Source organism: Pavona decussata, unplaced genomic scaffold (genome assembly GCF_977016875.1).
Source record: "Pavona decussata unplaced genomic scaffold, jaPavDecu1.1 SCAFFOLD_11, whole genome shotgun sequence".
Classification (NCBI taxonomy): Eukaryota; Metazoa; Cnidaria; class Anthozoa; order Scleractinia; family Agariciidae; genus Pavona; species Pavona decussata.
The window spans coordinates 3820170-3843078 of NW_028145434.1; the positions used below are offsets into that span (position 1 = coordinate 3820170).

General features: G+C 38.7%; 2 protein-coding genes across 2 annotated transcripts in view; both read left to right on the plus strand.

Annotated features, from left to right (window-relative positions):
* Positions 1-3942, plus strand: part of LOC146488281 (uncharacterized protein KIAA0825-like) — a 38038-nt gene extending 34096 nt beyond the window's left edge. Inside the window, exons 23-25 of the mRNA XM_085122944.1 lie at positions 1426-1520; positions 1943-1989; positions 3518-3942. Coding sequence (XP_084979070.1) covers positions 1426-1520; positions 1943-1989; positions 3518-3868 — 493 coding nt within the window. The 3' untranslated portion in view covers positions 3869-3942. The remainder of the gene's footprint in view (positions 1-1425; positions 1521-1942; positions 1990-3517) is intronic.
* A 2584-nt stretch (positions 3943-6526) lies between these two features.
* Positions 6527-21946, plus strand: LOC146488282 (maspardin-like). Its single transcript, XM_085123312.1, has 8 exons — positions 6527-6811; positions 12484-12645; positions 13223-13303; positions 14676-14821; positions 15943-16051; positions 16509-16616; positions 17888-18028; positions 19632-21946. Exons 1-8 carry the CDS (start codon positions 6737-6739, stop codon positions 19770-19772), a joined length of 963 nt encoding a protein of 320 aa, XP_084979438.1. The 5' UTR covers positions 6527-6736; the 3' UTR covers positions 19773-21946.
* Positions 21947-22909: the final 963 nt, after the last annotated feature.

The following is a 22909-nucleotide window of genomic DNA, read 5'->3' on the forward strand; positions in this document are numbered from 1 at the left end:
TCAAATTGCTTACCACAGTAGTTTAAGTTTTGTAGTTTTGTTATTATGTTAGTTTTGCGATCTATATATGGAACTACCAATAACTGATTGTTGCAGGAGCCCATGGGCTCCTGATTGTTGTTGTTGTTATTGTAGTGAAAGGTCATGCAGGCGTCCCTAGTGCACCAGTGTGATCCTATTAATTAAAGTAGCAGAACCATCTGAGCTGTGCCATCAGAACAAAAATTATTACTCAAACCCTGACACATTGAAATGAACACTAACTCTAATGCAAGGACTGTTCATTTAACAAAAATTTAAAGATAAGTCATCTTTTGACCTACGTGAGAGCTTTCTCGTACAGCCATAACGGCACAAGCCTTTGAAATGTAAACGTGATCTTATACAAAATGAGAAGCCTATTTTGTAAAAAGTCAAAGCAATAAGATTTTTTGGCTTGTGGGATGAGTCTAAAATATCGTTTTTCAAATCTGTTGTGTGACACTTTCGACATATGATCAAAACCGCAACAGTTCTATAATGTTGTTCGTTTTAACACTTATATATCAATTACAAATTTTCCCGGGGACATTCAACGTGCTGTATTTGATTGTAGAACTTTGCAAGTCACACACAGTTCACCTTTGAGCCCGGCCTTTGAAACGAATCAAGCGCACCTGTGACAGTTACAGTCCTATTGCGTTACACAATTTGACACGTGTTGTACCGACTGTCAAGTTTGTCGCGCTCTCAGATGACATTTTAATTTATGCAAAAATAGACCACACGGTCTTCGTTTTAGACCAGTGGGACCAGTGGGTCTTCGTTTTAGACCAGTGGGTCTTCGTTTTAGACCACAGGGTCTTCGTTTTAGACCAGTGGGTCTTCGGTTTAGACCAGTGGGTCTTCGTTTTAGACCACAGGGTCTTCGGTCTTCGGTCTTCGGTCTTCGTTTTTGGGTCTTCGTTTTCGACACATCCCTCGTTGGCTATAATCATCTCATGTCCAACAAGCGTGGGTGGAATAATCGTGTTATTGAAAACAATTAAGAAATATTGCTAGATCTTGCTGATTTGGGTTTGCAAGAACAACCAGAAGACACGTTAATGGTCGCTATTTCTCGCCTATGGTAAAATGGCTCATATACCATGGCTCATATAATCCCTGGAATTGCATTATACAATGGTAATGTTTTTTAGAATTTTTATCGGAACAGAATTGCCACACAAGCTGTGTGCAAATTTTCACCCAGTGGTAAATATCCTGCAGTTGATAGTCTCCTCAGGTTTTCCCATTTCTACGAGAATTGTGCTGAACGTTAGCCCGAGTGGCTGGCGAAAGTTCAGAAGAGAGAAAAGTTTAGGCGGCGGAGCCTCGTCATGGAGCAGTAAAGCCGTGAGGGGAATGGGGATCAGACTGAGTTGTTGTTTGTGTGTTTCTCTGCAGAATGTATGAGGAGTATCAGGTGGAGACAGTGTATGAGTCTGTAGCTGATCTTCAGTTTACTCACATGGCATCCACACTTATGAGAGACAAGAAAGGTGAGAGTTTACATCATCCACAGACTGAAAGTTAGAACAACCTTGTGCAGCATATTAAACAGCACCACAGGAAAGTACTGCTCAGTGGCTTTCATTTGAGTGGTCACACTTTAGGGTTTCATGCACAGCCTCAAAATTTAGAACCACCTTGTACAGCATGGCAAATAACAGCACAGTAAAATACTGGACAGCAGCTTTCATTTGAATGGTCACACTTTTTGATTACATCCACAGACTCATAACTTAGAACCACCTTTTTCAGCATGGTAAACATGCAGTGCTGCAGTTGAGTTAAAGTACTGCTCATTAGAGTGTAACTGAATAGTGAAACTAGGATTTCATCCACAGACGTGTACCCGAGAGACATGTTTTCATGTTTTGATCGCATGGTTGATTCTCTGTTTCATCGCTTTTGTCTCTAGGTGCAGCTTCTCTTCGACATGCGTATAACTTCATTCGGACAAATAAGGTAACAGTAACTCCAACCTCTGTCAATTTGTTACTAAATGTTATATTTTCTATTATAAATATCATATGTAAGTGGCCTTATTAATTGGCGTGTCTAATTGAGAGGTAGGAAATATTTCTACGTGGCTGCGCGGTAAGGGTTATCACTGTTAATCATCTTTTATCTTTCACAGGTGACCTCTCTGGGATTTAGGGAAATGCGTTTCTTTCAAAGACCGTGCGATTTTTTGGGAAATGTCACGTCTCTAGCACCAGATAAAATCTTACTTTGCGCCACATTTGCAAAGGCGGATTGAATATGTTCGCCAATTTTTAGTCTTGCGTCTTTTTAGTTTCTTTTTGGAATGGTAGTCCCCTGTTCAAAACCTCCTCCACGTCTTGTAAATAGCCAACTGGTAAGCGTCCGTGATAGTTGGAATTTTAAAGAAGTATCTTGGGGTTTTTGATATCTTTTGTTAAAAATGATGAAATAAGACCTTCAATCAGCTGCCAAATAATTCTAGAATGACGAGAGGAAAGAAATCAAGTAAATTCTTGAAAGGAACAACTCGTGATCTGTTCTAGCGCATTTTAGAAACAAAAAATGCGAGAACTTGAAAAACATTAAGCCTAACATTTTTCAAGTTTCAATCCATACCGGCCTACTCTGTCTCTGACCAGAGGCACTAATCGACAGTTTTACTGCACTGGGGTGATATAATTTATAACAAACTTGACAGTTATTTCGTTGTTTCTGGTGACAGACAAACGTTTCAGGTTTTGAAATGACAGCAAATTTGCGTGATACTTCCCCTTTAAGACTTATGTTGAGTTTGTAATATTTCTTTTTTTTGAACGTCCTCCCTTGTGTCTTGGAAAAATATCGATAAGAACGATAATGGTTTGTTATGCTTTGAGAAAATAACATGCTGTCTTTCTCTTGGTGTTCTTAGTTGTTTCTGTTTCAGCACAGTTATGAACAAAATACTTAATTGCATGTATAATTACAGAACTCTTTTAAGGATTTGTGATGTAATGTTTAAAACACGAGCAGCAGTGTTTTATCGGGATTTTAAAACCACGAGGCGCAGCTGAGTGGTTTTAACGCTGGTTTCCATATGATCGCAGATCGCAGATCGCAATAAGGTCTGCGATCGTCTGCGATCATATGGAAACCAGCCTTTAGGATCGCAGACGATCGCAAAGGATCGCAGACGATCGCAGACCTTATTACGATCTGCGATCTGCGATCTGCGATCCGCGATCATATGGAAACCAGCCTTTAGATCCGATAAAACACGTGCTGCGAGGTTTTCGAACGGCTTCAAAAACATTCCTGGAAAAGCGTGTGTCAAGAGAGTTCATAACAATGATGCTTTTGTGACGTTGGAAATTAGCACACGAGAAAAACATTAAACACCGCATACTAATAAGGAGGAGGTTTTATCGGGTTTTAAAACCACTGCACGTGATGTATTATCGACCATTTGATAGGTCAAGGGACTTATGAATTATTAATGATTTTTTGAACTTACCTTTTGTTCACTCAGGACTGGCTGATGAACTTGGTTCTCGTCTCAGGTCACATTCTTCCTCCTGAACCATCACGGTCCATTCCTGGAAGCAAGCAGAGCTCCGTGTTTAACCCACTCAGACAGTTCGCTATGATTGGCGAATGCGCCTTTAACCAAGATAAGATTGCTTCCTTCCCATTTGACTGGAGTAAACTGCTACAGAGTGGCGTCGGGTCATCTGTTGACACGGTGAAGCGCCTGGCGTTTAACAGGAGTGAAATGCAAGAGGGGGCGTATTTAGAGGACAGTGAGAAAGAGCTTGTGAATGCCCTTAAGGGTCATTATGGTGTAACTGTGGGTGAAGGGGATGGTGAACAAGCTGGGTAGATTAAGGTATACAACTTAAAAACGGCAAACCTGTATTTCTTTTCTTAAATTTAATGCTTGGTGTGATAATTGTTCTGTTATCTCTGTGATCGATCCAAGGACTTAAACCGGAGCGAAGTGACAAGTTTTTAACGTAAGCAGGAGCGAAGTGACCAGTTTTGAACGTAAACAGGGGCGAGGTAACAAGTATTGAACGTAAACAGGGGCCAAGTAACAAGTTTTGAACGTAAACAGGGGCGAACTAACAAGTTTTAAACGTAAACATGGGCGAAGTAGCAAGTTTTGAACGTAAGCAGGGGCGAAGTAACAAGTATTGAACGTAAACAGGGGTGACTGAGTAACAAGTATTGAACGTAAACAGGGGCGACGTTACAAGTTTTGAACGTTAACAGGGGGCGAAGTAACAAGTATTGAACGTAAGCTGAACTCGAATCCAAGCTCCCGTCCAAATCTAAAATGGCTTTAGTCTTAGTTGGTTACTTGGGGAGTGGGGAGGGTAATACAACTCCCTATAAACGGTACAACTCCCTATAAGAGGTTGTGATCAATATATCGAAAACGTTTTTCGAAATTAGCTTACTTGTTGGAAGTTAAAGTTAACCGAATATTTGGGATTTTGGTTTATGCTTTGACGTGCAAGGCCAGCCTAATTTACAAGTAACAGTTCACTGTCGTGTCGTTTCACATGTAGCGGTTTTCAAAAGAGCGTCGTAACACAAAAGCTAATCTATTTGCTCTGGCCAATCACAACACGCGCAAAAAGCGCAGTGGGCCAATCGGAACTGGAAGCTAATGCATGACCCGGCGCCAAGCGCGGGAAAACGCGTGCAAGCTAGTCACGATTAATTTTGATTTTTGCATCTGATTGGTTGAGAAGGTGACGCGAGTTTTGCCAACCAATCAAAGAGCTTAGCAAAGCAAAACTAAGTCAAACGTGAAATTAGTTTCGACACTCAATTGAAAACCACTCCAAGAATCGAATTTGTGCTTAGCTTGACTTTTTTGCCTTTCTCAAAGTAAGGCTGTATTACCATTCTGTGTAATTACTTATATTTAGTTCAATTTTTACGTCTTTTCAGTAGGCGCCTAAATTACCGGCAACTAAAGTGAAATGTGACTTTTAAACTTTCCCTTGCTAGTGGTAATTTTTAGCTTAGGCAGACATGAAAAATCCTGACTCAAGAATATTTATTTGCAGGATATTTATAAAATATAGTTAATCTGTACCTAAGGTTTAAGTTATCGAGTTGTGAATTCTTTTAGAATTGTAAATACGCAATATATACATGTGTAAACGTTCAAAAATAAATTAAAGTTATGCGTTATGTGAAATCACTGGAGTTGTACAACGACCTATATAATCACAACAAAATTTTGCGCTCAAAAAGGATTTCCCCGTTTTCGAAGAGCCCAATTTTCCCTCAATTAATTTTTTCGCGAAGTCGAAGAACCTCTTGACATCCACTTTATAAACTGTAAAGAAACAAAGTAATAGACATTTTTTCGCGACCTCAAGGTTTTGCAATTCAATATCTATGGCCAAAATCTTCTGTAAATACTATGAAAAACCGAAAGTAACGACCCTTGACGTTACTTTCGGAACTAGCAGCCTTTTTGGACTCGCTACTTTCGGACCGTCGTTACTTTCTGGGATGTGGGTGGGTTCGTACTTTCAGGATTTATTAGCGACCACAATTCTTTGACGTTTCTTTCGGTGGTGGTGGGGGAGGGGGGGGGGGTGTGTCCGTCGTTACTTCCGGAATTTTACGGTATTCTGACTGGAATCTACTCCTATGGAGTCAAAACGACCATATTATTAATCAAACAGTTTCTAGATCTTTTTTTTGAGTCATATAGTGAAACATTGAGTTGTGTTTGAAACTGAGTCGCTGATCGAAATGAAATCCCAAAGTGTGACCAATCAAATGGAAGTGAAAGGTCATATTACGAATCATTCCAAGGAACTATACTTGCACGGTTGAGTGCTTTGCGACAGATGATGATAATGGTGATGATGATGATGATGATGATGTGGGAGGCATTTGATATTATCTATTTTATAGGAGGTTGTTCGTTTTCCCTAATAGTTAAAAGAGTTCTCCGAGCAGCCCACCTTTGTTTGATGTTTGGGGCAAGTCATGCGCGCTTACACAAATGCCGCTCTCTTGTTAACTTTATTCGATGGGACTTGTTCTACCGCAAAAGCTATACTTTTAGGCTGTTGCGGAACTAGCCTCCCACTCATTCGTTTCTCAGCGAGATGTATTACCCTGCAAACGACTTCGTGGGAAGCTCTTGCTGAGACACGTTTACCTTCAAATCTCGGCTGATCGATTAAATAAACGGCGACTATTTTCAGGAACCTGTTATTCTTTGTTCCATTGAACTAGCCTTGCGCTTTGAATCAGGAAGGGGCTACAACCAAGTTTTTTTGGTCAAAATAAAATATCGCAAATTAACACTAAAAAAAATTGCCTGGAACTTGTCTAAAATTTCTTCAATGATTACTCATTTTAGATTCTCCATCGATTACTCATTGGTGTTATATTTCCCTGCTAACAGAGGTCTCCTCTGCTAGCAGGGAGTGTCATATAGTATCATTGACCGGCGGTAGCTGTATTTGTTCACCGATTGGGATAGGGACTGGATCCGAGCTGTTGAAGGGGTCGAATTTCTTTTTATTTCTCCTTACAATTTCAATGCCCTTGAAGTAGCTTTCCTGCCTAAGTTATGGAAGATTTATTGACGTAGTCCAATTCAAGCCTAGCTTGGCCAATCCAGACCGTTTAATCGAGGAAGAGTTTGGTTTTAGCAAACATTTGATCGCGTTTTAATAGGCATTGCAGCATATAGGGTGCTAGTAAAAACATGGCTTCCACGACAAACGCCATCACTCAATCTCAGGAATATATTAGCTTCCGAAGCACTGTTCCTCTGAGGCGGGTAGGTGTAAAAATTAGTAAAATAGCTTCTATTTAATGATATTAAGTAACTGATTTACGAGCTGCGTGGATAAAAGCGCTTGTTCACTGAATGTGGAGGGAAATAAGTGTTCTTGAAGTTTTGGTCGCGTGCTTCTTTAGATACGTGCTTGATCTTGAAAATGTGTTGTTCCAGAACAGGTGATAACTTGGAAAGCGCAAGTTCTTAATCACACTATCGTTTTATTGGCCATAGAAGCAGGTTATTTACGGAGTAAGTGTTACGCTGTGTTATTAGAGACTCAAGTCTTGTTTGTTAGACTTGAATATACATATTTGCAAATACAGTATGAGCATTGGATTGCACACACTGGCAAGTGGCCAATGATCATCAACATCAAATTAGAACGATGTATTGGACAGCAGTATTGGGGATTGTTGGACTATTCTTTAAACCCAGAATATAGGCTCTGGGCTTATATTCCTTCAACGGAGTCTTTAGGTGGGATGTTTTGGGGGCGGGTTTTATTGGGGGAGGGGATGCTTATAGTTCCAGTTTGAAAAAAGAGTGACAGACTGGGGGAAGATTGGGTGCATGGTCAATTATGAGAACATTTGCATTCAAAGTGTATGTGCAGAACCACACATGGAAGGTAAGTGTAAGCATCAAGTTTGCAATTTTGTCTTTCACAATAAAGGGGGGATGGCAGAAGGGGGAGAAGTAATTTCATCATGTTAATTTGCACAAACAAATCAATTAACTTTTTGAAGAAAAGAATTACACAATTGGGATTATCCCAATTGTGTAATTCTACAAGATGTCATGTTACCTTAAGTTTACATATTGTAGCAAATTTGGCAAAGTGTGCACATGTAAGGTGTTCCCCAAAATGATCCCATAATTTCATGTGCGACCACTTTTAACCCAGCAGGCGACTTCTTTTTTTTTCAAAGTTGTTATAATAATAATAATAATAATAATAATTTTATTAATTTCTATTGTGCAATTATCAATATAAATTTTCAATTGCGCATGACAATAAATTATTTGATCGTAATACAAATATATAAAAATACAAATGTAAATGCAAATTTAAATATATAAATACTATAAAAAGGCTTGTCTAAAAAGATAAGTCTTAATTGCCATCTTGAATTTATCAATTAAATCTAGGTCCCTGATATCACCAGGAAGCTTGTTCCATAATTTGGGGGCAGCCACAAAGAATGATGGGTCTCCAAGAGTCTTGCGAGACTTCAATGCAGGATATTTAGATGTCAAAGACTTCGTTGAACGCAAGCAATATCTACTTAGTGATACATCTTTAATTGACATTAATTCACTAATATAGACGTGCGCTAGACCGTGAATAGCTTTAAATGTAATTGAAAGCGTTTTAAAGATGATTCTATGTTTGACGGGCAGCCAGTGCAATGGTTTCAGAAGCGGCGTTACATGGCAGTATTTGCTTTCTTCAACAATAAGGCGCGTGGTTTGTACCCACTGCAACTTATGTAGGTGGCAATTTGGCACACTGTACAGTAGACTGTTACAGGATAAGGAAGTGTCTGGGGGCCGGTGGGGAAACGTGCTTGTGATGATAATGTTATTATTTTAAGGGTTTGTTCATAAGGAACTCCAGGCGATAAGTTTTGGGAAAACAACCAAACTGTTTGTTATATTGGGGTTTGGCTAATTTCTGAACAGATGAATGAATGAACGAATAAATGAAGGGAGGGAGGGAGGGAGAGAGGAAGGAAGGAAAGGAGGAAGGAAGGAAGGTATGTTTATTTCGCACAATTATATATGACGTAATACCGGTAAGTACATATCGCAATCTACTTTGAAGTCGGGAGGAAGGCTAAAGAAACCCTTAACGGGCCTTTACAAAGTAGTCCCCCTTTGATTCAAATTGCATTTTTTAAGGTAAATAATTATAAATCAGGATATCAGGTCTGGGGTACAAATAACAGTTCAAGTAAAATTATGTAAGTTAATGCCTATATCATAATCATTAAAAGAGAATGAATTGCTTTATTTTCTTTTTGAAAACATGTATAGACAGAGATTGTTTTATTTCTAGAGGAGTTCTGTTCCACGTATCAACTATCTTACATGTACAGTCGACTCCCAATAACTCGAATCCTCGGTAACTCAAACCTCACACTTACTCGAACCAACATCGATTTCCCGTGGATTTCGTTCGTACATTTACTGTAATTTTGCCCTCAGTAACTCGAACCCTCGATAACTCGAACCTCCCGCTAACTCGAACCAATTTTCATTTCCCTTCGGGTCATTTTGTATATAATTTCACTCTCAATAACTCGAACCACGTTTTTCAAGACGTGACAAGAAAAAAAATACAATACTGTAGATCAAAACATTTAATTTATTTGAAACAACCGATCGAGGGTATTCTTCCAGTTAGTCCAGTTCAGGGTCGTTTACATTTCATCCCCATTTTAGCAAGCTTTGCCACTTAACTCTTTGTTTAAAGTGTCAATAAATGTTTGGTGTCTCTTGAAGTGCAGTGTGCATGGCACTTGCATACCTTCCCCATCTCCGCAGTTAACTGCCTTTCCAGTAAGTAGTTCCATGAATTCTGTGGCAGTACCCGATGTTGTCCGCATTATCTGGTCCTCCCCTGGTGTTTTGCAAGTATTGTTTTGTTACTTTACGTCTTGTTTGCGGAGTATGTAGTCAAGAAACATTAATTTCCTAACAATTACTAGAAATAACAAAACCTCGCATATATAGTTCGCAAAGCTGGGGCTGGGTGGAAAGCTCTCTTTACTCGTATTGTAGCATCAAATGAGGAGATTAAAAGATTCCTGAACATAGCAACTATTTTGATGAGCATGGTCTTTTCGTAGTTCCACAGGCTAGTTAGCGGTTAAAAATCTATTTCTGACGCCATGAAATGTACGACGGGCGTGCTGTGCTGTCGAGTTCGATGAATTTATTTCCCATGGAAAATTATTTTACCGCTGCCACAAAACGTGTAATCTCTTCAATGCAATCTTTCACAAAAAAAGATTTCTGGAAGAAAGAAAAAAGATTCTGGAGAGATAGTTCTGTATCCAGTGAATATTGATGAACATTCCAGTTGAAATTTGATCTGGCACGCAAACTTTCCGGATGTATGCAAATTTTGCTCCAGACAACGCCAGACAGTTGACGTCATTCATACTTTGTTTTTCACCATTGCTAGGCAACAGTGCGGACACCTTCAACGAAATATATATACAAACATACATACATACATACATATATATAAATATATTTTTCGCTCGAATTCGCGCGGCTTAGCTCCGCTCGGGCCAGCTCGGCCCGACAAATTTATTAACCTCGCTTTGCAAGGAATGCTTAAATTTAATTAAAATGTACAGTACTGTACATTGTATGAATAGAAGTGCACATAGACACCTTTTTTTTTCATTATTAGAAAATTATTAAAAAAAGCAATAGAAACATTTCATCACATTCATACAGTAGTAAATTAAATTTAATTAAAATGTACATTGTATAAATAGAAATGCACAGGATCATCGTTTTTCCTTATTTCCGGTGATTTGTTCTCAGCGCCCGATAACTCGAACCTTTTTCTATTTCCCCTGAAGGTTCGAGTTATTGGGAGTCGACTGCTTCTTAAAGAGTATTTTCCATAGTTAGTTTGGTTAAAACACTTATGTAGATATTTTTAGTTCCTGGTATTATAACCATGGACTTGAATAAGGAAATGTTCAGTGGAAAACGTGAACTGCGGACGCTACTATAAAAATGCCACATGGCAGTAAATAACAAGTTTTTGATAGAAACTTGCCATTCTTCTTACATGTGCAATGTAATATTATTGTTATAATCATTATGGTGATATTGTTACATTGTGTTTTTGTTCCATATATTTTTGTTTTACATGTAATGGGGAGTTCATCATACAGGCCTGGGGTCACTCATATATTTGTGGTTCCAATGTTTTCGATCTAAAGTTTTGCATTCCAAAGTTGGTTATATAAATAAGTTTAACAATAAAAATAGTTTGAATCACTAAACTATCAGTTTAAAACAGCTAATCCTAACAGCTCCCAGGTTTATATTCTGGGGATGGGGGTGGGGGTTATTACTGGAAGGTTTTTGATAGCATCTGAGATTTGCAGGGGAGGGGGGAGGGGGTTAGGAATGGAAATCAATACAGTCACTTTCTTGGGGGTTTTATTTTTGGAATTTTATGTTATATCTCAAATAGCTGTTTCAGCAGAAAAAAAGGTAATAATTATTTATTAATTCAGCTACACCTCTTGGATTTATGTTTGTTCTGGTTTCGTAAGAATCACACCCAGATACATGTATGTTTCATGTTCTTGTTAAAAGTCCAGTTTATTGAGATCCCTTTCTGTATTACATGCACAAAGATCAATAATTGGTGGTACATTTTGTAACAATAGATCATGTGACTGTTGTTTAGTTTCATAAACAAGTACTAATTACGTAACAAGATAGTTGTAATTAATTGCTGTATTCAAGAAATTGTCCATTCACTGAATTGCAAATAAAATTGGAAAGAATTGTATTTTATGTTTTCATGAACAAAATATTGAAATATCATTACGTCAATGTCATGTGTACATACATCCATGTTACATGTATGTGCAATAAAAGATGTTCAATGCAATGTGATTCAAGTAAAAGATGTTCAATGTTAAAACTAAAAGATTACAACTGAAAGATAAGGAAGCAGAAATGATTTAGCTCCTAACTGGAAATGATGTCTACACATGCAGCAAATTTCCCAGGCTTTTGTTAGCCCTGGAGGCTAAATGATCACTGACAAGATGGCGGATTTCTAGCGATGGGTCAATAGAAAAAAAAAACATGCAAGGTGCACTAATTTGGCTTCCTAATGTCGAGGAATTTTTTGTTTCTCTGGGTAACCTAATCACAAGTCCACAAAGATAAAGGCACACCATGTTGTGTGACCCTGCGGACTTTTTTGTTTGCTGCCTTCAAGAAAACGAAAGAACCCTCGCTATTTTAACTCTCAGGATAAAGGAATCCTTCCCTAATGAAGTTGGATTGATCAATGACCTGAATGAACTTCATTCTATTGTGAACAAGCTTTCAAGGGACTTTGTAAGAACTGTGGAAGAATGTGAATGTGATACCCCACCATTGCCTCCATGCAGCTGGCACAATGGTAGAAGTAGGTGCCGTAGCGATTCGCCAGCCTCGACTCGCTTGTCTTGGAATCTGAAATAATATTGTACATTCACTTCATCAGTGATTGACTCAATCTCAGCCTTGCTGCTTTCTTCATGGTTTCCTCTTTGATTTGATCTGGTTTAAAGATCTGTGACAGTGTTTATAGTGTTCTGCACAAAGTCTTGGACAGACCTGCGATCCGCAGGACGATCCGCCATGTTTAGATGGAGAATGACTGCCAGCAAAGCACAGGAAAACTGCTGCACGTGTAGACATCATTTCTGATTAAGAGCTAAAATCTAATCATTTCTGCTTCCTCATCTTTCAATTGAAATCACTTCCGCTTCCTCATCTTTTAATTTTAATTTTTGCTTTAAGAGTCTGAAGATGGAACCTTGGCTTGTTTCTATTTTACCATACTTCAGTTCCTTAAGACGTATTTTGAAATATAATGCTCTGTCTAAAACTGCTGTTGATTTTGCCTCTTGTAGATTGTGGTTGACAGCTCTGATGAGAAGGAATGGTTGTTATATGATGCTGGGCCCCGTACTGTACGATGTCCTCTTGTTTGCTTACCTCCTGCCAGTGGAACAGCAGATGTCTTTTTTAAGCAAATCCTCACACTCTCCAGTCTTGGATACAGAGTCATATCTGTGAGTTTCTGTCTTTATTGTAAATAATAGACCCACCACAGCATACAGTCATGTCAGTAGTATTTAGATTTGAGTACAAGTACCAGATTGGCCAGATTGAGTACAAGTACAACTTTCAAATTTGAAACCAGTCATGCCCCCAGAACTTGTGCCTTTCCTGTTGTGTACCAACAGGTAAGGAGACTCTGGGAAGAAACAAGATTCTTGTTAGAAACTAGATTTGAAAAGCTTATCTAAAGTCCTACATTACAGCAAGCAACTACATGTGCATTGAAAACAAACAGGTTAGGGCATTAGTTTGTAAAGAAACTGTGGTACTGCGTCGGTGGGGGAGTGGAAATGAATGTTTAGTTTTGTCAGAGTTCTGAGTTAATAAGGTAATTTAACCACAGTAAAGAGATTTAAGAGACCTTTATGGTGACCAAATTGCTTTATCAACTAATTATTATGGGAAGAATACTTTGAGGGGAAGTGTTTTGATAATGTTTACCATGCCTGCAAGCAAACATTTTTGGAATGAAAATCAAAGCTATTGTTCATTGCTTATTTATCTATTTTCCTGCTGTTGTGAATTTAGGTGGAATATCCTGTATACTGGACATACACAGAGTGGACTGAAGGCTTCCGACGACTGTTGGATTTTCTTCAGCTTGATGAGGTTGGTATATGTGCAGCCATAGATCAACTGAATAAGCCAGAAACAGTGTGACTTTACTCACAATGTTTCTGAGTTGGACACAGTGAAAGTTTTAAGCTGTGTGCACACAGTCGTTGATGTTGTCTTTAAGGTGTTATAATATTAATTATAATAAACTTGGTCAGTGTGTGCAATGTGTAGCACAAGATGCTACAGTTGTAGTTAGGCTGAAAATTTATGACTTCACAAACAAACTATTCAAACTGAACATAACATAATTAAAAATCTCAACTGGCAGGAGGCAGACCAGCTGGCTATTTACAAGTGCGGCTGAGTAGTTGAGCTTGGGGCTACTGAGAAACCACTCAGCTAGAGACCAGAGTGGAACTTGAACCTTGGGACATCCTGATTTCAAGTCTGGCACCCAAAGTGCTTGGCCACGCTGTCTGCCTGATTTTGTTGTATGTTGTAGATTAACTATCTAGCACCTGTTTAAGCCCCATTAAGTGATCAGAAACTAATTTCTCCCACCAGCATTGATACTTTATAAAGCAAAAAGGTCATGGGAAGAAAGGATGTTATCATCCCAGACAAATTGCATTAAGCTGATTTTTTTTAAACAATTTCTCCCGTTTGGAACTGAAAGAAATTAATTTATATCATGGAGACCAGTCAGGAGAATTTGCATGCTTTTGGTGGGGCTTAAAATTTTGCTCAGTAGCCTGTCCAAGTTAAAATTGCAGATCTACAATCCTTTTGCTTTGTATGTTGCAGCACTGTCCATGTTACATGTACATGGCTTTTGTTCTGTTCTCTTCATTAGTTCAGTTAAAATTCTATTCTTATTGTTTTCTGCTTACTGACACAGTCTTCTACTTTGAATTCATTATTATTTTGATAGCAACCTTTGTCATCGTCTTTTACAAATTTCAGGTCTGTTGTTGCTGTTGTTGTTTTTTCACTCTGCAAGGTCATGACTGTTATCTTCAACTTTTCAACTTCAACTTTGTTAGGAATTTTTTTTTAATTACATTTGCAATTTCTTGGCTTTAAGCCCCAACAGAGATCAGCATGAAATTTCTCCTTATAATATCAATGCTTATTCAACCCCTGAGGTCATGAGAATTAAGGATATGATCACCCAAGGTGAATTTTCTTGAATATTTAATAACTTCTTCCCAGTACTTTTATAAGAAAAATAGTGGGACAAGATACATGAAGGAGAATTTTTACTTTGATAAATTAGGGGTGAAAGGGTTACAACCAAACAAGCATGGCAGACTTGGCTTCTTGATATTGCATGGCATACACCATGACTGTTTACTTCTAGTATTTTAAAAGTACCATAAATTTAAATTGACATGTTTTCATTTATCTGTTATTTCCTCTACAGGTTCATCTCTTTGGAGCTTCTCTTGGTGGTTTTCTTGCTCAGAAGTTTGCAGAGATGACCAGTAAAAGTCCCAGAGTTCACTCTATGATACTGTGTAATGCTTTCGCCGACACATCAGTATTTCAACAAACTGCAACAGCATCATCGTAAGTCTCCAGTAATAAGCTGCCAGTATGCCAGAATGTGTAGTTGTCAAAACCAAGGTTGTTTGAATTTTTGTTTGAATTTCTATGCTGAGCCTCAAGGTACACCCCCCCCCCCCCCCCCAGTGTGTTGGTGCCATTAACTCAAGTGGATGGTACATTCACTCACTCACTCACTCACTCACTCACTCACTCACTCACTCACTCACTCACTCACTCAATCAGTCAATCAATCAATCATTCATTCTTCATTATATAGTTACCAATTTTTAAGTTAATTGCAGTGGACTGCAAGTAGCAAAGGCAAATCAAGGCAAGCAGTGAACGAGAAAAAGAAATATACAATAAATTATATTGAAGAGGCATAAACACAGTTAGAACAATTTAAGAGATAAAAAGTAATTACATTTTGTAAAATATAAATACAAGAAAAATTACCGGGAGGCCCACATCCTTAAACCATACAAATCCCCCCTTTGATTACTGTGCTACCAGTGTAGTTGTCCTTGTGGCGTAGTGGTTACACACCCTACTAATTTAATGTGGATAGATGTGGGTTCAAAAATAATCTCACTCAGGGCAAATTTCCTTTCAAACATGTATTCAGTAAAATATGATATTTGGGGTGTATAGGGTCAGTAATTCTCACTTATACCGTATAAATACATAAGTAAGTACAGGTGTATGTGATATACACTAGCAGCTTTGAGAAAAGAAGTAGTGAAATATGAAACAAGAGCTTACTACGCCTTTCCATACTAGTAACATATGGACTCTAAACTTGAACCCCAGCAAACGATTTGCTGTTTTACTGCCATCAATCATAATTATGGTGACAACTGACTGACCATAAAAATACAGAAACCGACAAAGTGGATCTAAGTCTGCCAATCACAGCGCATGAACATGATCTCTTGACCCATTGAGCCAAACAGTTTTGTTTTCTAAGAGGTCCGCTGCAGTGATTGACGGCAGTTGAATTTTGAACTTCAAAGTCTGCATGTTATTGAAAGATGCAGTAAGTACTAACTGGTTTAAAGCTCTTGCATTGGTGCTGTTAATTTTTGCTCTTTTTCCCAAGTGAAAATTTCAAGTGCTCAATGTTTGATTTTTCTTTTGAACAGGTTCTGGGTGATGCCTGCTTTTGTTTTAAAGAAAATGATAATGAACAATTTCACCACACAAGAGGTTGATGAGGATATTGCTGATTCAATTGATTTCATGGTCGAAAGAGTAAGTGAAATGCTGATCTCAGGCAACTGAGATTTCTCTTTCATTTCTTTTGGTTGTTGTTTGGTTTCAAAAAGAAAAGGAAAACAAGTTGGGCCTATTCTGCAAAATTACACTTCCTGATAATAATAAGAATATGGAAGGTTCTGCTTTTCCCACATGACAAATCCTTGTCTATAGTCCAAAATGGAGGCGGTTTTGAGCCAGGCCAAAATATCGCTGGACTGTATGTTATAGGTTGCCTTTACACAAAACTAACCAATAACTGCATGTGTTTATTGAGTTTGTCTGGAAAAATGAATTACTGACATTAGATCGAGATATACTATGTCAAAGAAAAATTCTTTGGGACATAAATTAATGCATATTTGTAGTAAAAATGGCAGGAGATGTTATGTTGATTATGACAATACGTTCATTAACATGACCTAAAAATCGATGTTTTTTTGGTTTTCTGTAGCTTGAAAGCTTGGGAAGAAGTGAGCTGGCATCAAGACTGACACTAAATTGTTTGGACTCCTATATTGAGCCACAAAAACTACATGGTATTCCCACAACTCTTATCGATGTAAGTGTACAATGATGCAAGATGTATTTCTGCCTTACATATTATTTTATTTATGAGATTCATATATTTTTCAGTGAGTGACACAGGCAAACTCGGAAAAAGGAAATCCAACTGCTCCTATCAGGAGTTGAACCTAAGACCTTCCGATTACTAGTTCGGATGCTCTACCACTGAGCTACAGGAGACTTGTGGGAGCTAAGGCCATTAAACTAGGAATTCTTATTCCAATTCCCGTTCCCATTCGTATTTCATTCCTATTCCAATATTCCTTTTATATATGTTACTTTTATCATTACGTTTGCCTTTCAAACCTTGACCTTAATTTCTTCAGGGTATAAATGGACCTTATAACTGACATACATTCGGTAGCAAAATATTGAGACACTACCCTTTTCAAGACTAGTTTTCTTTACCTTTCACAGTTGACCTGGTCTCTTTCCAATACATTCCTCTCTTGTCTCAAACAATGTTGTTCTTCCTGTCTGACAAACTATAAGCGTTGCATAAGGGTTAGTTTCCAAAGAAACTGTGGTGCTGCGTCGGTGGGGAGTAGAAACTGACGAATGTTTAGTTTTGTCAACAGTTGGTAAGGTAATTTCGCCACCGTAAAGAGATTCGATTGCTGACGTTTCGAGCTTTACCCTTTAGGCCCTTGGTCAGAATGATTGGTTATAACCATTGCAGGCTGCTCTAATCCAACATTCAACAGTTTTTTGTTTTCAGAATTTAGATCCATGTGACGTTATAGTAAGAACGTACACAATGTTGACCAATTTACCAAACTCTCATTTTTCCAAGTGATTCAACTACTTTAGTCGCTGATTGACTTGATATTTGAATGACTGAGCAAGTACGCAAATGCCCTGAGTTTGAATCCTACTTAAGGCCTAATTTTTCAGTTCTCTCTGTTTATTTTCATCTGCTTTAGTTCCATCACAGTTTGGGAGGTGGCGTGGCCTAGTGGTCAGGGCGCCGAACTTGTAATCCAGAGGCTCCGGGTTTAAGTTCAGCTCTGACCACTTGGATTTGTTTCACGGTAGCCCCGTTTCCAAACCCAAGACCACGCTTTGTAAATAAGTAGCCAACTGGTTTGCCTCCCAACAGTTGGGAATTTTAACAAATGTTATGTTCAGTTTCTCAATCACTGATTTATAGTGTCAATTAACTCTGCAGTGCTAAATACTTCTTATTGTTTTGTTTTATTTGAAGATAACATCCATTCACTGCACATTAACATTGCAGGTTACTTAGCATGCAAACTTGTTTTACAGGTTTTTGATGACTGTGCACTGTCGCAGCCAGTTAAAGACGAACTGTACAAGTGTTACCCTAATGCTAAGAGAGCTCATTTAAAGAAAGGCGGAAACTTTCCATATCTTTGCAGAAGTGCTGATGTAAATCTCTACCTTCAGGTCTGTGCATAGTGCCAAGCAATACTGTAAACACTTTGATTAAATTTGGGCCGCAAGCAAGTGAAAACTGACTTTGCGACATATATTGAACATTTATCCAGCGAAATCGCGCGAAATATCGCCTGATACTTAGCTGAAGTGGCCGTAGGCCTAATTGGCTAAAATCAGGGCATATTCCGCAAGATTCAGCAGGATAATTGTTTTATTATTCAAAACATTGATAACAAAGCACAATTTTAATTGCCGAAAAGCTGGAGACGATCTTTATTTTGTCATTTTTCTCCCCGACGCACGAAATTAAGTATATCGCAGGATATCTGTTGACTAAGGACGACGAATATTCAGTGCACCATGACCATATTTGGGCAGAGTTACGATGTGTTGAATAATAGTGTAATGTGTCTGTGTTGTGCCATGGACAGGTTAGGGGGTTACACTACTGGTTTTCATCAGAACAGTAGCAATTTGAAAAACGTGATCCCAACAGTGGTAAAATTTCCAATCAAAGAGCTGGAAACTGACACTGTTTGTTCGAAAAATCCAGTGCCAATAGATCTTTGTAAAGATCTAAAATATTCGCACTTAGTAAATTCAAACGATCTTATAAATACGTTACTGAAAATTGGAGGACCTTTAATAGATACTCAAGGAATCGCACAATCGGCTTTTTCACCTTTACGTTTGTGCTCAATCTTTCGGGTTTTGCCAGGGATTTGGCAGGCAATCGATCATGCCATTTGAAGGTACCTTTCAGATATTTAGTCTTTTAATGAGCCTTTTGGTTCCTTTTTCTCCCTGCTGTAAGGACTGTTTGAATTAGTAGGCACCGTATTTTTGTGCGGTTTATGAATATGCGGGAATAGACGTTCTTATTGAAATCCAAAAAGGAAATCGGGGGTAACCGCGCATTTTTCAGAGATAAAGGGCTTTAAATACATAGAAATGTATGGAATTGTTTCCAAATTGAAAATTTATTATGTCTGAAAAATGCGTAGTTACCCCTAATTTTATTCTCGGATTTCAATAACACTTGCCAAGATCTTCTTTTCCCGCATATTCATAAACCGCGCAAAAATACCTTTGAATTAGTTGGCATCTTCCTTAAGCCAGCGACACACTTGGCGAAACGCCGCGATCGGCGTATAAAAATCGCCGATATCTGGCATGTCAGATATCGTCGATTAAATTCGCCGGCATTCGCCAAGTGTGACCGTTCCCACGTTTTTATACGTTTATTGCAGCAAATGGCCAGTAAAGGCAACCCATCAGGTTGGGCGATATTATCACATGACTTTTCAAAACTGCTACAACGCCGCGATCGGCGAAAAAAATCGCCAAGTGTGTCCGCATCAATCGGTGGCGAAAATCGCCGACGATTTTTGCTGGCGATCAAATTCGCCGCAAATCGGCGTATAAAATTGCCAGGTGTGTCGCTTGCTTTAAGAAAGCAGAGCTTCTCGGACCATTTCAAAATACACAGAACGTATACGCAGAAGCAGAAGGATTTACCGTCCTGAAGTGTGGCCATGGACGTTTTTTATTATCGCTTCTTTTGGAAGGTACCATTAATAATACTGAAAAAAATTTCCATTTGTCTCTGCAGATTCATCTTCGGCAATTTATGGGGAAGCGATTTAGTGCCATGGATCCTAAGTACATGACGGAGGAAGACATGATGTCCTGTGGCTTGCTGCCATCCGCAGCTCCGCCGTCTGTAGTTTCATCAGACGAAGAAGAGGATTAATAGAATTGTATGGCAAGGATGACTAGAGAAAGTACGGCAGAGGTTTCCTAATGATTAGATTAAACGAAAACTACTCTATGACGTTGACCAAACACTACAAACGTACAAACAAAGTAGCGGAATGAGCCAATCAGAACTTAAAGCAAAAGCATGCATCCGGCGCCAAGCGCGGGAAAACAGTGCCAAGTTCGACAAAATCGTACAGCTTGCGCCAAGCGCGGGGAACACGCCAACCCACAATTATTGCTTCTGATTGGTTTAGAAATGGCAAATCTGTTCTGATTGGTTAAAGGCAGGTTGCACGATTTCTAACACAAGTGTAGCGTTCTGTGAACGCAGAACCGAAACGTAAGTAAAAACATTACTTTTGAGACTAAATAGGAAAGACGGAAACCTCTATTATATAGAAAGTTATTGAACTTTTACTGAGGAGATAAGTTCACGACAAAAGCACAAAAGAATCAATTAACTTGTTCTTATTGGCTCTGCTCCTTTTTTTTTTCAGGGGACATTGAAATTCGACAACAATCATAATATTTTCGTATTTGCATGTAAAGTAGTATAGCACAATTGGTTCTGGCCAACGTGAGCCTTTTAAATGTGATGTTACACTATATGAACCCTTTTACTGCCAGTTGAAGTGAGGTAGTCCTAACTTTTGAATGTCCGGAGACCCTAAGTGCTTTGTGGCGGTACTTCTCTGTTTTGCTGAAAGACTGTTATGCTGTGCAAAGTGATTCTTACTTTTTGCTTCCTGCATGAAATGCTGTACTGTGAAATGAAAGTTATTGAGTGAGGTGCTTTCCAGTGACGCTTTATTTTGTGCAAGGTACCTGTATTTCTAGCTTTTGACTCTGTGGATGAAAATTTGTAAGTTGCACAACAGTGAAGCCTGTGAGCAGTAATTTCTCAACATGAGCAGAGAGTTCTATTGGCCACCTTGAGGTTGAGCAGGGGACTGGGTCGGGTTGCAAATTTTATCCATTTTATAAATTGACACTATCATATAAAAGATCACGTTATTGATCAAATTTGATGCTGTTAAGTCGAATAAAAACCAAGTTATGGACCTTGAAACATGGTTCCAAATCCATACAAATGTCTCTGATTTTTAGACGGCCTCCCCAAAACCGCACAAATTCTTAAAAAGTTGCTCATTTTTGTTACCCTTGTAATATCCTGTTATGTAGCCACCATTTCGAAAAAACTGCATTGAAAATTACAATGTGTATGAATTTTTTAGTATATCACAGATGTGAGAAAAATTTTGAGAGGTTCTTTTGATTTGGGGGGATGCCGGTTAAAATTAGAGATGCTTGTATGGATTTGGATCCAGGTTACAAAGTCCATAACTTGGTTGTTATTCAAATAAACAACACCAAACTTGGTCAAATGACTAATTTTGAAGTGGTTTTTCATATGGTGATGTCAATTTATAAACTGGATAAAATTTGCTACTCGACCCAGTCCCCTGCTCAACCTCAAAGTGGCCAATACTTCCAAGCGCAAGCAGCTCGGCATGTTTGGTGGTGTTGCTTATTAGGAATTTAAAGACAGTCGCTTTTTAGCCATGGACGGCAGTTATAATTAAAACGATCGCGCTGCTGGGTTGAGTTCGTTTCCGGTGGCTGGTGCCAAAAGAGAGAGACATTTGACTTCCTGTTGCCATCCGTGGCTCTCGAACGTCCGGCTTGCATGTAAGGTCATTAAAATTCCTTTTGTGGACTTACTGGCCTACAACGACGCAGGGAATTCCCTTTCACAATGGAGAGATAACTTACGAGGAACATGAGTTGTTTGGCTCTTTGCAACGTGGTTGGTACAAGTGGACGGTTAAGTATCTTTGAACATAAGAATGTAATGGAAGGTAGACAATGAGGCGGAATACTTTGAACGTGTAATTAAAGGAGAACCGTTTGCTGGATTATTACTCCGCCAGTTGGCACAATAAGTAACATTTAAATTTCATATTTCTAGCCTAGATAAGCTTAATTGTTGCTATTTTTTAAGGAAAGTGTCTTAAATAATTTATAATTATTGTTAAAATAATTTGAAGTGACTGAGAATATTAAATATAGAAATTTTGTAAATATAATTTGTGAAGAGTTATGTAGACTTTTGACCCTTTCAGTGTCAGATTTAAAATAAAGCAGGCTATCACGTTTTACAGTAAATGCGTTCTATCACTCCAATAGACCTATTCCGAGTTGCTTTGAACCTCATTATGAAAGCGAGGGCACGTGCAAAGTTTTTATTATGAAGTAATTTTCATGTGAAAAGCTTTGCACTTAGCCTCGCTTTCATAGTAAGGTGCACAAGCAACTCGGAAAGCAATCTCGTACCCAGAGTCCCCAGGCTTTTTGGTCGTTGGGTGGGCGCCAGGAGAGACTCTGGAGAATTCGAAAAAAATTAAATTTTTTGTTTGGCTGTCCCGTAACAGTTTGCATTGTTTTACCGCAAAAATCCTGCGGTAATAAAATTCTTGTACCACAGAGTCTCTCCTGGCGACCAACCGCTGGCCAAAGAGCCTGAGGACTCTGGGTACGAGATTGCTCGGAAATGGCCCATCCGATTACTACGCTACTCAGTATGTATCATGATTTAAGCAACATAATTTTTCTCTCGAGTGACGATAGACCGTTGCCCGCGTGAATTTGTTGTTCTTAAAACAAATATTAGCCTGAGCGTTTCTGTTTTGCTGTGACCGTTTTTCACTCAATCGTCTGTGAAAAGAAAACCTGAACTGGACTGCGGAGCTTTTTAATGGCTTATTAATACGTTGGCTGAGGTCCCATCTCAATCTGTAATTAAAATTGTGATAACTGCAAATTAGCTATTCTGGGCCTTTGTTCAGGTAATATGATTACCCGAGAAGTGGGCCGTTCCTTGGGGAATGGTAGGTACAGCTATTCAGCTGTATAGAGTGTTTTCATTCACGTGACTACCGGCCATATTGGTTCACTGAAACAAAAGAAAGTATTTGCATAAAAATAGAGTTCAATTCCCAGAGGTTTAGTTTGGGACACCAACATGGCCGCCATTTCTTTGTTTTGGGACACCAATATGACCGCCGTGACGTCATGTGAAAACACTCCATAGGTGGTTTGCAACCAATCCCTTGATGGTGGCCATGTTGG

What these genes read in the sequence shown, in the direction of transcription:
- LOC146488282 (XM_085123312.1), top strand. Translation starts at nt 6,737, where the DNA reads ATGGCTTCCACGACAAACGCCATCACTCAATCTCAGGAATATATTAGC. An exon ending in ATTTTCTTCAGCTTGATGAG is followed by an intron (nt 13,304 to 14,675) that starts GTTGGTATATGT and finishes TTTCCTCTACAG; the next exon opens with GTTCATCTCTTTGGAGCTTC. An exon ending in TTGATTTCATGGTCGAAAGA is followed by an intron (nt 16,052 to 16,508) that starts GTAAGTGAAATG and finishes GGTTTTCTGTAG; the next exon opens with CTTGAAAGCTTGGGAAGAAG.